We start from the raw sequence: 17285 nt of genomic DNA, 5'->3' as shown, positions 1-17285 counted from the left end.
TTGCTTTGGTTGTTTCAGTACTTGACCACCGTGATACCGTTCCATCTCGACAACGGTCCGCCCGACAACCAGACGCTGCAAATTCTCATTAAAAGTAAGTCGTGTATTATTTATGTACCATTAAGTATATTTTTTCTATTATTTATATTTAGTTATTACACGTATACATTTACATCTGGAATTATGTTGACATATTTATGTGTTCAGCAAAATTGTAATAAATGGCCAAACGACTCTCCAATTAGTTTATCGACAGTATCGAAATGCATCTGAACTTCGGCCCTATTTTCTAATAGCACTGTTTTGTGTATGTAATACAAACTATACAAAATAACGTAGTAAAATTATGGTTTCGCATAAAATACAGTGACTTGAAAAGCTGTTTTGGGAGAGTCAAATAGTAAAAAGACAGCTCGCACAAGTTCATGATTGGTCGACATGTATGCAGAGTAGCATTTGTAAAAATTAGAAAATAATGAAAACATGAGTCGCTCGTAGAGCGTATTGTTACCTAATAGTACTATCAACTAATGATATTGCTCCTGTTATTTGAAAATTGTAATTACCTAACCATAATTTTCTGTTTCAGTTCTAAAGGCTATCAACGAAGACAGCCCCACCGTGCCGACGCTACTAACGGACTACATACTCAAAGTGCTCTGTCCTACCTAAGCCTTGGTCTAGCTAATTCTTCCACCTTCATCCGATCACTTCTGCACACATCAACACCTATATGCCTTGCGTTAAGATTATTGCAGGTGGCGCTACACCTTGGAAGTTTAAGTTGACAAATATAATACAAGATACCAATAATTTTGGAGCGAAACATGTAGGTTATAACAAGTAACTTTAATAAGGGACGGAACCTGATTTGACTTCGAGACATAATCAGTTGAAATTGCAGCTATGCCTTTTTCCACTTTATTTTATCGCTAGTCGAATAGGCAGAAATCGTTTATTATGACCTACAATATTAGTTCCAAATGAATTGTTACCTTGTTACTGTGTAAGGACACAACTGTTGAAAAACTCAACAAAAATATACATGAATAGGTATATATTATTTTAAAATATTGACTCATATTTTCAATAAGAGTCTTATGTTGCATACGATTCGCCTCAAGAAGGACTCTCTTTAAGACATCTGCATGATTCTGACGTAAATTGAAACTAGAAAGTAACTATTTGCAAATGGACGAAGCAAAAAGTTGATCTAGATACGTATTTTCAATTCAAATTCCCGCGTCTTCTAAGACAGCGTACCTAAGATCCGCGGTGGCTGTCTAATTAATCTGAATTTAAAAAAAATAGGAAATTCTAGTTTAAGGGTTCGGTATGCACGAGTTTTAACTTTTATGTGCATTTTATTTTTCTGTGAACGAATATTACGACCCTTAATATTTTTTTTCCAGCTATCTTTATCAGTCAACAACACTGTCTTCATATCAAGCATTTATACGTTTAAATGGCAAGTCTTGATACTTAATTCAAATGTTACAATACTCATTGATATTCTAGCTAGGTTGAATGAAACTTCACTGCTCTTATGGAGAATTTTCTAAACAGGAAATTTATTGTGGATTTTCTTTATAAGTTCAAAAAAAACGAAATAAGGAAATCCATTCACGCGAGTTAGTAACGTTTGAATGAATCTGTTTAACGGGAAACGTTGAAAACGGAACTAAAAGTTGACACGTCTAATTGTTAGATATGGTTGGAGTGCGATGTCTGTTACTTTTAAAATACCGTTTAATTGCGGTTGATTATATTTCTGAGGAATTACGAAGAGTATCCACATTTTTTTAAAGTTTTGTCTTCGATTGGGTGAAAACAATCACCTTGGTTAACGTTAGTGAACCAAATTGTCGTAGAAATGAATTTGCCATTACATTTTTTAATAATAATACACTTGAATGCTAATTTAAAATGTATTCGTTTATCAACCAAAACTCACAGTAACTAATTGTGACTTAAAACAAACATTTTAATATCGAATTAGATACAAATCTTTCAAAAGTTGACCAGTGATAAAATCGTTCATAGAACTCGATTCTTACCGGCTTGCCTAATTTAATAGAATTGAGCACCTTATTTTATACAACTCTTAAAATATTTAGGTCTTATTCTAAATGAGGTCCGGCTTGCCCATAAGGTGAATACGTTTCACGCTTTGCTACTGGCAGTGATATATGCAACTGAGTTTTGGTTGTCAACGAACGAATTGTACACATATTTGAGGTTATATTATAATTACATTATTTGCATAAAAGAACTGTGATATCGTATGGTAGTTGATTAATTAATGCTTCCTTCTAGGTTTACTTTCATGTTATTTTTCTTAAGTGCTAGTTTATAAATATTTATTCTAGGTGCAAGCGCCCTATTTTATCTCTGGCAGAATGAATTCAAATGTTGTAAATATCGAGCAAAACGTACTGAAACTGGAATTGTCTCTACATTTTTATGGGATTAGCGTGGCAAATTATTTTGTCTGAGTATTCACTATTGTCATTATGTTTTATGTAGTTTATTTAGCTTTGTGCGTTCTATTGTCGAAATAATTCGCCGTGTTTCCCAATTTTAGATAAGAAAATGCTTCGGCATAAATAAGTGCTCGCAAAACGATACACTATATGTAGATATATTCATTATTTCATGTATAATATCTCACGACAAAAGTGTATTTGGGTAATTTCATGCCGGATAATTCCGAAAATCAGATGAAATTCACAGAAAATGCCATCATCATAATTATCCCTTTTCGGAATCATCCGACCGTTTTCGATATTCGGAATTGCCTGAATACAACTATCTAGAAAATAGCCATGAATAATGGCACGAGGTCTAAACCTAAAAAAAAAACTTGAAAAAGCAGATTGGTCTAGACCAATCGGCTTTTAACAAGTTTTTTTTTTATTTTATTTTTTCATCGCTGTCGTTTTATGATTAACGCAAACAAATCAATTTGACAACAGCTTGGCTTTTTTGTGCAATTTAAGGATTACTGACAGAAGGAAAATGACATAAACGATTGGAATGTCAAACGTGACACAGACTACGCGTTGTCAGTTTTCGGAATAAATCAGTAGGGCTAAGATGGTCGGCTCTTTATCATTTGTCACCATGCCTGTCACGTTCTAACAAGTATGTAAGTGCGAAAGTGACGGGCATAGTGACAAGTGATAAAAATGGAACCATGCTGCCACTGCTGGAGTCCACGCCATGTTGTGTGACTAGCGTGAGCCATCCTCTGATTAATTGATAAAAAACCTTTTACTTTACCTACACTAATGTTTTATAATTATAAAACGCAGCGGTTAAAAGGTTTTATAGCTGAAGCAGCTTGTAAATATGTCATCGTCTCAGCCTCTTTTCATTGGCATTCAGATTATTTTATTTTAAACATCGAATTATCGTTTCGAGGGCAGTCTATAGGAAAAGTAGCTTTTGTAGTGTATTTAGTCATAACAATTGAATCTGTCATTGTTCTTTTTATAATGTAGCACTAATCGGAAACACTATGATATAGTTTAGCTGTTAAACGTTGTATAAGTTATATTTATAATTATCTAGTCTCAACATTTCATAGTTATAGAATAATTTGTTATAAATAACATAAACTAATAAAATCATTTGTTATCAAATAAGTGTCATCAAATTCGTGGTATAAATAAAAATATATTCGACAAATTAATTGCATGATATGTGTGAAGTTATTGTTGATATTCTAAAATTTTAAAATAGACTAAAATGTCCCATTCAATACATTTTGATTTGTTTTTGTGCCTTACATTATCACTAATTAATTACTTATCGGCATTAATCAGTGATAATATATGCATAGCTTATTAGATTATCAAATAGCTAGATCAACTATCAGGAAAGCGTGGTCGATATTAAACTAGCCGATGGCACTAAAAGTGCTAACATTTTCTACCTGCGTAGCGAAATAATATCAATTTTATTACTATCTCAAAGTGCAAACGTTGTTTATATCGATACTACTCGACCTTTTCTACTATAATGATAAATAATAACACATTGGAATTTACTTATTAGGCCATGAGAACTTATATTCAGTTCGCAAAATATATGAACGCTTAAATCGCACATTTTGAATTAAACTAACGTAGATACACTTACTGATTGTTGTGCAAAAAATGTATAAATGTCTATGAAACTCGAGGAACAGAGGAAGATACCTAGGAAGGGTTATAGGGGTGACCTCCGGCGCGCCGTCGTGGATGGCACCTACTATATTGTAAAGTATATTTTATGCGGTTAGTCGTAACTTTAAGAAATGCACCTTGTGTCGTTAGGATAGGAGTGGTATTGCGTTGAGTGGTCGCGCCTTGTCTGACGGCCTGTTGGCTTGGTACCTGGTCGAAATAAAGGAGCTTGAATGATATGTCGTCTTTCTTTTACATTCCTCACATTTCTCCTTTTCCTAACGTAGGTAAATAGTAAGAAAATGGGAATTTGTTTATTTCATAATTTGAAATAGAAACGAAAGCAAACTTATCTACAAAAGTGATAAGATTCGAACCAGTTTTATCTGAACTCTGATTTTAATTTTCACGATTATTACAACTCAACACGAAATAGGTAATTGCGTATGTTAAACGATTAGTCTTTTATCGTGCAGAACCAGCCGCGCGCAATATCGCAGCCAAAAGCATTTGGTAGTAATTTTAAAATTTATCTTAAATATACGAGATTTACACCCGTTTAATTATAATTATATACTCTGGCAAACACTCTTTGTCAGTAGAAAAAGGCGCGAAATTCAAATATTTCAAATGTTCTGTGGGAGGAAAACCCTACGCACCTACATTTTTTTAAATTTGCCGCTTTTTCCACTGACGGACGGACGGACGATTTTCAGCAGGTTGTATCCACACTTATATGTAACAAGCCTGTAAAAAAAATACTTGTATGATTTTTCATTACGTTATATTCACTAGTTCAACATGTATATCCAGTCAATCCAATCAAATCAGCAACATTAACTATGGCGCATTTAAATTAAAACTAATTTGATGGTCCTAGAAAAGTTACCTTTGTCCTAGCCATATCACTTTAAGGCATTGATCTCCGGCTGACGTCGACAGCAGAATTCCGCCGTTCTATCCAAATATTGCTGTCACCCCATTTATAATGTAACCACTGGGTCAACCGGAGACCAAACCTATGTTGTTCAAATCGGGTCAGGTTTACAGATTGCTGACTATGAAGCTGTAGAAGCTGGTGACCCTGGCGAAGGCCGAGGGGTGGCCGAGCTGGCAACCGGACGCTGCCACAAACGAGCTGATGCCCACCTGGAATGTTATCATTGTATTTTAGCCTAAATTACTTATTTATTTCGTTGACACACACACGCCATGTGATCAGATTAATATCATAACATAACATCACCTCAGCCCAGTGACCCAACGGTTACGGCTACGGTGGTTTCTGTAAGTATCACTGGCATTTCTGGAATATATGGGGCTATCATTATACAATAAAATGCTAAGTTGTTGTTGTAAGACACCCAACGGCAGACTGCCTTTATAAGTTCACGCCAGGGGTTTGATCATCTTTCTTTCTGTACGCAGAAACATCTGTAACTTCATCTCAATCCAATTGAGTGTGCAGATCGCTACCGGTGACTCTAGTCCATTTGGCCCATCCGAAACAGTTGCATCAGTGCATTGCTTGCCTTCTAGCTATTGCGTGTTGTGAACTCTTTTCTCGTATTGCATTCTCATTCTTGTTGACATCATCAACATTACGTATTATTATGTCCAGGTAAAACTTCCACGCAAACTTCATAATTCCAGGTAAAACTTCCACACAAATAACGACAAAATACGAGTAACTAAGGAAGAACAAGGTTTACAGTAACTTACCAAAATATTCTGGCCGTTGGAGTTAATGACCAGCGGGCCGCCGGAGTCGCCGCCGCAGATGCCCACGCCCCCGATACCGTTAGTGCAAAGGGTGCTGTCGAGAATCCAGTGACCGAAACTGACTTGGCACTGCGCCATCGAGATCACTTGCAGGGACACTTGGCTCACCACGCTGGCCGTCGATACGCCGGCTTGTACTACAATAACAATTAACTTCAATTAAATGTTTTGTTCAATTCCGGAACCAAGTCCATGCCACTAGATAGGAGAAAAAATAACGATGATACTGCTCGTTGCGGCTGAAATGTGGACTTTCGTGGGCCCAATTTTTCACAACGTCCATGACGAAATTGAAGGTACGCCTTTCTACCAGTGATGGACATTTATTGCTGATTACATGATTGCTTGAAATTACTATTGTAATTTAATTACCTAGCAGATTACTTTTGTGCCAATTACTAACTATAATTGTGAGTAATCAGTAAGCGTCTGTTTCAATATTACAATTACTAGGTATTAGTAATTGCGAATCAATATTGATTCCTGATTACAGGAATGGATTACTTGATTTCTTTCAGATTCCTACATATTGTTTTAAAGCCATACTGAGAACTGAGAACAACGTAAAAGTCTATTTCGTTAATATTGCGATTAGTTCAATTAGATCAGTAGGTAAGTAAGTAAGATCAGTTAGATAGTTTCTAGTGATATAATTGATTGCACCTCCTGGCACACTTACAGTCACTGGTCTTGCCGTATCCAGCAGCGGTTGACCACAGACCCACAAATTGGTCCCACAGTTGGGTGGTGGACGGCAACGCAATGGGCTGGATAATAGCTGTAACAAAATTAGTTCCAATTTCAATAGACAGTAAAATTAACTCTTCCCAGCTTGTACTCTAAACAAACATTTGGGTGCGGAACGGATCCATAAAAAAAAGCTACATAATTGTAAATGCAGGCATCAGGTAAGTTACAACCTAACTTAAGAACCATCGTTGGTGTATCAGAAAGATTCATCAAAAAACTGCAACTGTATCACCGTATTGAACATAATTTAAATCATTAATCATGTGCACAAAAACTAAAACAGCTTCTTAACTTACAAGTAGGTACACATACCATCTCCATTCTGCCGTCGGTAAAAATAACGTTATTTTAAACCAATTTTTACACGCTCGTAAATCTATCATTATAACAGGTGGAAAACCATCATAATAATAAAACCGAGTAAAAGGTTATATAGGTAAGTATGTATGATTTTATCTTACATGACAAGGCTACATTGGTCGGCAGATAGATCATAGCAACATCATTGGCCAGCGTTGAAGGAGTCCACGATGGATGCATGACGACCTGCGTCGTGGAGACCCTAGTACCGCCGTAGAACAGCCAATTGGAGCCCAGGACCACCTCGAACTGCCAGGCCTGTCTACTACCGTCGAACCAGCAGTGCGCCGCAGTTACCAGCCGGTTGGCGGTGAGGAGTGAGGAGCCGCAGGCGGATTGGCCGGCTACATTGAGGAGGCTGATAACAAGCCCGGCCTAGAAAAATACCATGCTAAATGAAATTTGGCACAAGTGCAGCCGTACGGTCAGTGTGGCGATTAGTCACAGCACTATGGCCTGGCCCGAACTGTCAGATGAGCATCGTCCGTGATTACCACGATGGCGCGGCGTCGTCGTAGAATTTACCCAATCTACCTATGTGTGTTCTCTGTGTTTTAGGGTAATTCCACGAGACTGTAACGTCAGTTACCAATTCTTTCGTGTTTTTACATTAATTAAGCAAATCTAAGTGTCTGTATGTCTGGCGTAGCCCTACAGATAGATATCTGGATACTAAAATTTGCATAATTAATGTAAGAACACACGAAAGAATTTGTAACTGACGTTACAGTCTCGTGGAACTATCCTTTAATGTATTAAATTCGTTACTTACTCTGTGATGAAATATTAATCTACTCTTACTATAGAACTTAAAAATGTAATTATCTAAGAATAATTATTTATATGATTTTCATTAAATTTCTTTATATTTATTTACACAAAAAAACTGACATATTACTTACAGCGAAATCAATTAACCACCTTACCTTACGTTAAACAATAACTTAAGTAAGATTTTTGTTCTTCATACCCTACTACCTGTCTCTGGGGTGTCTGGAAGAGATCGCTTACAGCGATAAGACCGCCTGTTTACAAATAGTATAAATAAAAGATAGCAACCTTTATTTATACTATTTGTAAATATTGTTTGAATTTGTGTTGTATGTGGTGCAATAAAGAATATCTACTTACTTACTTACCTTCTTTTAGATTCGTATCTCAGGACATAAATATTACTTTATTAAGGGCCTGTTACGCAATGTTCAAGTAAAGTATCGGATAGCTAATTAACAAATAAATTAACTGCCAGATAAAACTTCCTGCAATACTTGGCACTTTATCTACCAGATATTAAGTAGGTAATCTAAGCATATTTAAACTTATTTGAAGATTGCTTAAGCTTATTTGAAGATTGTGAAACGCCAACGATGACTTTATTCGTCAGATAAGTGGCAAGTAGCTTATTTAGAACTTTACTCGGACATTGTGAAACAGACCCTAAATATAAAAAAAACTAATGTCATATTTGGCGGTCAAGACCAACACACAAAGGAATTTAGCCAAATTAATTACCTACTCACCAAGTAAGGATGAGCACCAGTTGCAGCAACAACTCCTCCCACGATACGAGGGTCCAATGGCGCGTCTTCATCATGGTTGGCGAAGTGCTGGTCTTCTATTTCCTTGATCTTGGCCGCGTGAGGGATGCCCACGGCGTCGTGGTACCCCAGGACCGGCTCTGCTGTCGGCAGCACCGAGGCCGCCGCCGCCGCCACTAGAGCCAAACCGACCAACAGTACCCGCATTCTTAGTTACTAAACGATAATTAGAATATGTAAACGTTAAACAAGCTTTGATTTATATAACATTGTTATCGGCATTAGCATGATGAATCGACGTACCTAATCTATTATTGGATGATTATCCCCAGAATCAATCAGATTGTTGATAACATAGTATCTACTTATGCCTGCTAAAGATTAAATGTCCGAAGCCAAAATGGCAAAAACGGAACCCTTGTAGTTTCATTATGGCCATCTCCGTCCGTCCGTTGGTCTGTCCGTATACTGTCACTGCAGCCATTAATATTCGACATCTTTTAATGAAATTTGGGACATACATTGTGTATTTTGAGAGCTTAACTAATAATCAAAGGGCAGAAACCTTTTTTCAAGGTAACACATCGAAAAACTATTTTTCTCAAATTATTATTTCCCAAAAAAACTTTTTTCAAAACATCTTATTGCAATTTTACAGTTAGCATAACTTTTTGGCAAGTTATTGTGTGAAAGTCAGAATGGCGTGGCGGGTGTACCACGTAGTGATTATATGCTCTTTGGGTGTACCTAAATAAAATTAAATGAAAAGCATACCATATTTTTGTACCTAATTTGTACTATTTAGTACCTCCTTTAAAATCATCATCAAAAAACAGTACACCCGTCATCCTGGCAGTCAGAATGGCGGGTGACTTTATTACGCTGTTCCCGTGGTTATTGATAAATTCTATAAAAGCCAAATTTTTGTACCTTCATATTCAATTATAATATGAGCCGTTTTATTTGTGGTTTCCAAGTTTTACCCATTTTATATTTTGCTTGCTATTACAATTTTGCAGGCGTTATAATTTTTCAAGTTATCAATCTCATTTTTAAGAAAAAACGCTAAGGTACAATTATTTTTATTACGCCAGGAATTAGTACGTTTAATGTTTAATCTGTTAAGTTCAAATAACTCAGAAAATCATGTGCCGTGCCGAAATATGGTTCACTTTCCACCTACTATTGGTGGAATTTGAATATTTACATTTGTTTGTATTCTCCATTGAGTCATAGACTACGAGATAATAAATTGATTATACTAGTTAGTTAATGAAAACAGCCACTTACCTATATCGACTAATTACAGATAAATAGTATTATCGTTCGTTAATAAATACACGTGAAATAAACGTCAGAGGATTAAAGGAAGGAAGAAAATCCATATTGAGTGAAGTAATTAAATCTTTTATTGTGCCCGCAATCGATAAAGAAAAAGTGCAATAAAATATGGTCCAAATAATAAGTCCAGTAAGCTGCAAAGTTAATTGACCCCCTGCAAACAAATTTCTACTCAGGGGGGTCACTTAACTCCGGACCTTACTGTAATTCTGTGAGTTGAGTACGATGCCGATGTTATGCTGATCTTTATTTACGAAGCCCTTGTTCAGTAAGCATCATAGCATATCAGAATATGCGTCAAAAATATCTATAATTCTCTGATAGCTTATATATTGAATGATTTACGGTTTAAGGCTGCACCCGACGCCAACGGCCTCGCGCGTTTGGGCGCAACTCATACCCCTCACCGCTCCACCCGCTTCAAAAGATCGAGCGGGCAGAAGTATGCGTTCGAAATAGAATTTCGCTTGCTCGCGCGCGCATCGCAGCACAGGACCATCTAGCACCACGACTTGCCCCGCACGGACTATACGGACGAGAGCGGGTAAAGTTAGGAACTTAGGTGGGATTAAGGCTTATTTTTTATGGAATTGAGGCACAGTTTTATGAATTTGCAAAAAGAAAAAAAAAAACAAATCATTTTATAGTGCTTTGTGAGAAAGATAAAAATTTTCATATATTTTCGATAAAAGTTGCAGTAGTAATAAGGTTGCAACTGAAAGAAATAGGGGTGACTGCAAGAATTTTTTTCTTCACTTATTTAAATTAAAATAGATTTTCAGAATAACCATATCACTTCTCATATCTTGTAGATTGTTATACATTTTTTCCCGATCAGAAAGTGCCATATTTAATATAAAAAATGGTTCAGAGTGACTCAGTTTCACAGTATTTTGCGGGAGGAGGAGCCGTAATTCACTAGACTTAAATCGACCAGGATATGGACCGAGATTAACTTTTTGTATTGTTTTTTGCACGGGTGAACAAGATGCATGTATTTTTTTTATAACTGCGTCGAAATATCGGGAGCTCGAAAACAATACAAAAGGTAATCACGGTCCATATCCCGGTCGATTTAAGTCTAAAGAAAGCAGTCGTTTCCTTACAAGACCGAAAGATATCGAGTTCGTGGAAAATCAAGATATCATGCGAAGTTTAGAAAGTCACCCCAATGACAATAAATAATCGAATACAATTAGTTCATGTAGATGAAATACTGAAATAGCGACGTTGGGGGTTATGGGGGCACATTAGTCCCAAATCTGGTAGCTAAAGTTTCTCTAGTGGCGAACACGAGCTCAATGTCGGTTTTTCCATCGATATTTTTTTATCCTTTGGCTCGAACATTGCATAATGTATCCAGGATGAATTATCGCCGCAGAACTATGATCGTCAGTATGAGGCTTGTTAGTACCGATGGCTAAGGGTACATGTTTAGACTAGCTAGCATGTTATTCAAGTACGATGCCGGTATTGTCGCTGATCCACTGTAGATAGCGCTGTACGCGCGTGAACACAGAGGGTAGTTCGTCGTTGCATCCACTCGCATCCACGAACGATGCCACGCCGATCTGATAACAATAACACTGCTGTTACGCTAGAACGCTAAATCAAGCATTTTTCAAGCTGTTGAGGCTTTTGGACCTTCGTCTCATCTTTCACTACGTACGGTCACGTCTGAAAATTTCGATACAACAAAGTGCCAAACATATGTATACTTACACGACTCTATTTCCTATATATTAAGGTGGTGTATATATATTTTTGGCACATTTTTCGTATCGATATTTTCAGACGTGACTGTACTGACCATGTTCTTGTAAATAGTTAGGTACATATAAGAAACATTACTTACCAGAATAACTTCTTCTGTGGCATTATACCATATCGTCAATGGACCGCCATTGTCTCCCTGGAAATCAAGATTCACGATTTAGAGTCTGATCTGATAATAAAACACCAGACAACAATCAATTGTTATGCCCGCAACACACGTCGTCGTGGTATTTGCGTAAAAATGGCTAAATAATTAGATAGATGCAGTTTTAACGGCATCATGTTCTCTATTCTCTTTAGTAGGTTTCAGCACCTAATGAAAAAAATTATAATTTTTCGTCACTAAACTTCGGAAATAAGGGGAGAATGGTATTTTTCTTCTCACATTTTCCTTCTAAAATATTTTTTCCAGTACGAAAAAAAGAAAAAAATTGTTTTAAAATGTTCAATTTGAGCTCTTTCAAATGACACCCCACTTGACCTACTAACTATAGAAATTTTGCCCCCCTCTTTATATTGGGCATTGTACCTAATTAATAAAAATAAAATAAAAAATTACACTTTCAATGTATCACCGTGACTGACGTTCCATCTTGCACTGGTAAACTAAACCTGGACCTTTTACATATCCAGCAGTGGTCCGAGAGGTTTGGCCTCTTTGTAAATCCGTCTAAGTGCCAAGCTATTGTTATAGGTAGTTAAAAACAGCTTACTAAACTAGACTTGGACGCACTTGCACTTTAACGGCTCCCCAATAATATTTAGTCAAAGTGTTAAAGACCTGGGTGTTCTTTTAGACAGTACCTTGAGTTGGAGAGCACAGGTTACTGAAATCAGCCGTAAGGTCATGGGCTCACTTCATTCTCTCAACAAAATGAAGCACTTTTTACCGGTCAAAACTAATTAACACCCTTATACTGCCCATTATTGATTATGATGATGTGTGTTATTCGGACTTAAACGAAGAGCTTCTCGATAAATTGGACCGCCTGCTTAATAACTGCATTCGCTTCGTTTTTTGCCTCCGCAAATATGATCACGTTTCTTCTTTTCGCGCACAACTTGGCTGGCTTCCCATTCGTCAACGACGCAATATTCGCTTGCTTTCCACTCTTTTTTCTGTGCTTAACGATCCACATTTTCCTGAATACCTCAAATCCTTCTTTCAATATTATGGTGTTACCCGCGACCGTCAACTTCGCTCTTCTGGCAATATGTCTCTGTCCATCCCTCTTCACCGGACCGGGTTCATGTCAAATTCGTTCACCATGCAGGTGGCGCGTCTTTGGAATGGACTTCCGTTTAACATCAAAAATGCGCCAAATAAGTTCGCTTTCAAAAAATCATTACGTGCTTTCTTAGCTAGCAGAATGAAAGATTCTTAATGTATTTATTTATTAGCTTCATATGTTTCGTCTTTATATATATATATATAGTGGTGTAGTGTGTGTGTGTGTGTGTGTGTGTGTGTGTGTGTGTGTGTGTGTGTATTACATTTGTATGTATATGTTATTATGTGTGATTTTTGTTTGATTTGTTTTGCTATTGTAATTGTAGCACCGCTCACAATCTCTCTGCTTAGCCTTAAGGTTGACAGGTAGAGAATGCCTCGTGGCATTAAGTCCGCCTTTTGTACTATAAGATTGTTTTTCTTTTGTGCAATAAATATTAAATAAATAAATATCTGGGTTAGCGTTTTTCACAACTACCTATTCCAAATTTCAAATCGATAGCTTTAAGTAGTTCTCGAGATATTTTGGCAATGTGACAGACAGACGGACGGACGGAGGGACGAACAGAGTCGCACCATACACCACCAGGGTTCCTTTTGTACTTCTTTTTATACGGAACCCTAAATTCAAAAATTCGTAAATGTCTCTAATAATTCTTTTACTGGTGTACCTACCCACTTACCAGAGTTTTTGAGGTAGGAACAGACGGACCGGACGTAAGTAATTGTACGTACTTTGCATGTGCCGGCCGTGACGTGGAAGCCGCACACCGTGTTCGCCCGCCAATATTACAAGAGTATTGTCAAGTTACGAGTATGTACCTACTCGTACCTTGCATGTGCCAGCAGTAGCATGGAAGCCACACACTATGTTGGCGGGCAGTTGGTCGAAATACTGTATGTTGCACATCGTGTTCGTCATCACGGTCATCAGCTTTTCTCGAAGCGTTGGTGACACGAACTCCACGCCTGTTTATTAGGATTTTGTTAACAGCCTTAATAATTTATTTTATTTATTAATAAGTACACCACAATCTCGTATTTATTACATTACAATATTCCTAAAGTACTTCACCTGATACAATATGACAATAATTATGGAGCGTTGTTACTCGTAATAGCAAAAGTAAGTGAAACGTAAATATTTTCTCGTGGAAAAAGGGAAATTACCACAACAAAGCAGTATAGTTATCGATGACTCCCGTATACAAAAAGCTCAATTACTTAATTTATGTTTTATCCCTATCTTACAAATACATATACATAATATGTAATTGAGGCTTGTAGAGCGTTTTCGAATAAGGACATTAGTCATTGGTTGTAAAACACTACATATTTCGGAATTACATCATGCAGACAGTCAATTCATAGTATTTGTAATAGTCACTGGATAAACTTATCTATGACTGTTTTCCAGTTAATTTTATTCTTAGTTAGGCCTGTAGATTAGGTAATCTGAAATCGATTTTATCGGAACTGAAGTCGTCCAAGGCAAATTTATGCTAATAAATCGTTGACATCTAAACTTTTTAGAAAATTCAAATACGGCTCCGAGACTGAAGACATAATCAGAAATAATGAAGCTAATTTAAAATTTGGCTTATTATAAAAACGATAATTTACCTGGCGCCGCAATTCCCCACCCGGATGCTGTGGCTCCCATCCCAGCGAAATTGAAGTTGGATATACTCAGGTACGGAAGACGAACTACATCGATGGTTTCTGAAATAACGAGAGGTATTCATTGAAAGAATTAGAAAAACCAGGCAGAAAGTAGTTCTATCTACTTGTTATAATTAGTGCATTAGGTAGGGACGCACAGTGGTCTGGTACTTTGGTACGATCAATTCACGTGCAACTCCTGCGTTGCGTTCGCAAGCGGCATGCTTACGAAGAATTCGTCCGATCGGGACGATTTCGACTTCATGTTTTGTCATAATGGTGGACCAACGTTTATCAAGGTGTCGACACGATTGCTACCTGTAAGAGCAGCTTGCAAAAAATAATAGGCACCTGTAAGCTGCATGATGTTAGCGAGCCTCATGAGAGCGATGTCATTGGCAAAAGAGTCCGGGTCCCAGTCTGGGTGGACCCGCACCTCGTCCACATTCACGATGCGACGCCCGTTCTCATACCGGTCGTACAGCGAGTGTGCGCCGAGGATAGCCTGAAAACCCACCAATTATCTAACAGAAAAAAATCGCCACTCAAAAATGTATATTGTACCTAAATAAATAAAATAAATTAGTGGTAGGTAATAAAAGGCAATCACAGCATACTTTATGACAATAAAACGAGGAATATTTTTGACTTAAGACCAGTTTCAAGTGCAGTTTAGTATAGAGAGGGAGAAATAGGCATATACATATAATTATTATTTGAATACCTGCACGTTGTCGACCTGCTGCCCGTTATGGTAGCAGCAGTGCGCGGCCGTCAGCACCCACTCCGGGTGGACGAGTGAACCCCCGCAGAACCCCACCTCGCCCGTCGTGCCCACTCGAGAGTACAGGGCGACCTAAAATAAGATTATTAACTCGCGGATTACTTATACATGGTTCCAATTGTCTTGGAGCCAAACAAAAGTCTGCAGTCTATGGTTTCTTTGCAATTAGAATATCCTAGGACATGTTTTTCTTCTATAATTGCAGCGCCCGGGGCTTATTTACCCTAGGTCCAAGGGGGCCATGGCCCGGGGCAACAGGGGGCAAAACAGGGTATTTTTTCCTTAAATTAAATACATTATCATCACTTGCTGGGGCGGTGAATCTAATTGGCCCGGGCGCCAAATATTTAAAAACGCCTCTGTGCAGCGTTTTTAATTTGCGCTAGTATCAGTAGGTATGTCTGTATAGGCTGTAGCAGTGAATGTAACAATTAGAAACCTCTAATCCAATTAATGCTGTCGGCATTGCGATTAATTGAATAGTCACTAAACTTTAGTGTTTACCAATCACCTATTTAGATACAGACTAGAATTTAGGTACTTACCATGTTTTGAAAATGATGCCATCACGTAGACATATCGAAACGGCCAAGGTTTTTCCAAATATCTGAACATGAATCCTCACATCTTCATAATAGAGGCTTGTAGTACTAAAGAGAATTTGAAATAGAGGTGGATTGTCAAAAATAAATTTTTTGCCGCAGTAAATTTACTGCCTTCGTTCGACACATGATTAAAACTTTAAGAACGCCATTTGACTTTCATTCTTATCCTTTCACTGATATGTGCTTAATTTGTTGTTAAAGATGGCAGTAAATTTACTTTGACAATCCACTTCTATTTCAAATTCTCTTTGGTTGTACTCATGTCATTTGACTCTTGATCTTACGCTAAATACCTACATACATACCTACTTAAGTACCTAATCTCATTCATACAATTAAATTTGAATATTTAACTAGTATGAAATTTTTCCATCTCTCCAATTTCATTAATTGGAACAAGCTTATCCTCAAACAAGCCCAACACATTTGGTATCAACTGTGTAAGTAGTTTCACTTACATATTTTTCAGTACTCAATGGAGTACCTAGGTACTTGGTTCCAAAAAAAGTAACCGAACTATTGATTCAAACTACTGTTATTATTTATGTTTACTAATAAGATTTAACAAAGCAACCATCTTACCTGAAAAGGTCTAGAATTCTGCTCCGTGATGTCTCCTCCAATGATCCTCGCTTGTTGGCTCGCGATTTTGCACGACTCATCATTGCACAGCTGCCAGGCGTACAGCGTAATAGGCAAAGTTAACAACACTAGTTGTTTCAACATTACAGCTACTGTTTTATATTCGTTTACTGCTGAAAATTATTTCTTTTTCAAAACGTATTTATGGCCTGACAGAAACGGGTGACCATTTATTATTGGTAAATATATTTTCTTTTAACACAAAGTCGAGGTTCTGATAAAGGGTCAAACTTCACAAAATATGTTGCATTTTTTACAACAGTATTAAAGCACAGGTAAAGTATGTGTATATTCAATCTTTGCGGGATATCCAAATAAAACTGATGGTTCGAGCACAGTTGATCCCATTGGCATTATCTGTTTTTATCAGTGATAGGAATCATCAGAGAAATGTAAGATATAGCCGATAAGACTTCTTCAAATATTTAACTATGTCCTGGTTCTCACGTCATAGTTTGGTGGTGCGATATATTGAAAGTAGATTTAGTAGACCTTTTTAAACGATCGATCTACGATTTATTTATGGTAAAATTTTTCATTCTTAGGATAACGTTGCAAAAATGCTTTTCTGCTTTTTTTTATATAAGTATCCGATCGGCGGCGAGAAAGCTAGTAGCGATCATTAATTTAATCGGGCAAGACACG

The 17285-nt window shown here is 37.1% G+C and overlaps 2 protein-coding genes across 3 annotated transcripts in view; one reads left to right on the top strand and one right to left on the bottom strand.

Annotated features, from left to right (window-relative positions):
* LOC133525965 (fasciculation and elongation protein zeta-2) overlaps positions 1-1297 on the top strand; it is a 58572-nt gene extending 57275 nt beyond the window's left edge. For both annotated transcript variants that reach the window (XM_061862412.1, XM_061862413.1), the window contains exons 6-7: positions 19-94; positions 590-1297. In XM_061862412.1, coding sequence (XP_061718396.1) covers positions 19-94; positions 590-672 — 159 coding nt within the window. In that variant the 3' untranslated portion in view covers positions 673-1297. The remainder of the gene's footprint in view (positions 1-18; positions 95-589) is intronic.
* Positions 1298-4931: 3634 nt separating this feature from the next.
* On the bottom strand, positions 4932-16957 carry LOC133525875 (transmembrane protease serine 9-like). The gene is made up of 12 exons (XM_061862286.1): positions 16581-16957; positions 15334-15465; positions 14961-15114; positions 14571-14669; positions 13780-13916; positions 11679-11852; positions 11450-11511; positions 8582-8807; positions 7163-7436; positions 6631-6729; positions 5892-6088; positions 4932-5318 (listed from the first exon to the last, which is right to left on the bottom strand). Exons 1-12 carry the CDS (start codon positions 16722-16724, stop codon positions 5214-5216), a joined length of 1803 nt encoding a protein of 600 aa, XP_061718270.1. The 5' UTR covers positions 16725-16957; the 3' UTR covers positions 4932-5213.
* Positions 16958-17285: the final 328 nt, after the last annotated feature.

The sequence above is a fragment of the Cydia pomonella genome, chromosome 15 (assembly GCF_033807575.1).
Source record: "Cydia pomonella isolate Wapato2018A chromosome 15, ilCydPomo1, whole genome shotgun sequence".
NCBI lineage: Eukaryota > Metazoa > Arthropoda > Insecta > Lepidoptera > Tortricidae > Cydia > Cydia pomonella.
Note: the sequence above shows the minus strand (reverse complement) of the source record. Positions and strands in the feature narration are given on the sequence as shown.

Excerpts from the sequence above, each read along its gene's own strand:
- LOC133525875 (XM_061862286.1), bottom strand. The coding sequence starts at position 16,724 with ATGTTGAAACAACTAGTGTTGTTAACTTTGCCTATTACGCTGTACGCC. Across the intron at positions 14,670-14,960 it reads TAACATCATGCAGCTTACAG|AAACCATCGATGTAGTTCGT; the intron begins GTGCCTATTATT and ends TCGTTATTTCAG. Across the intron at positions 6,089-6,630 it reads ATACGGCAAGACCAGTGACT|TACAAGCCGGCGTATCGACG; the intron begins GTAAGTGTGCCA and ends TTGTTATTGTAG.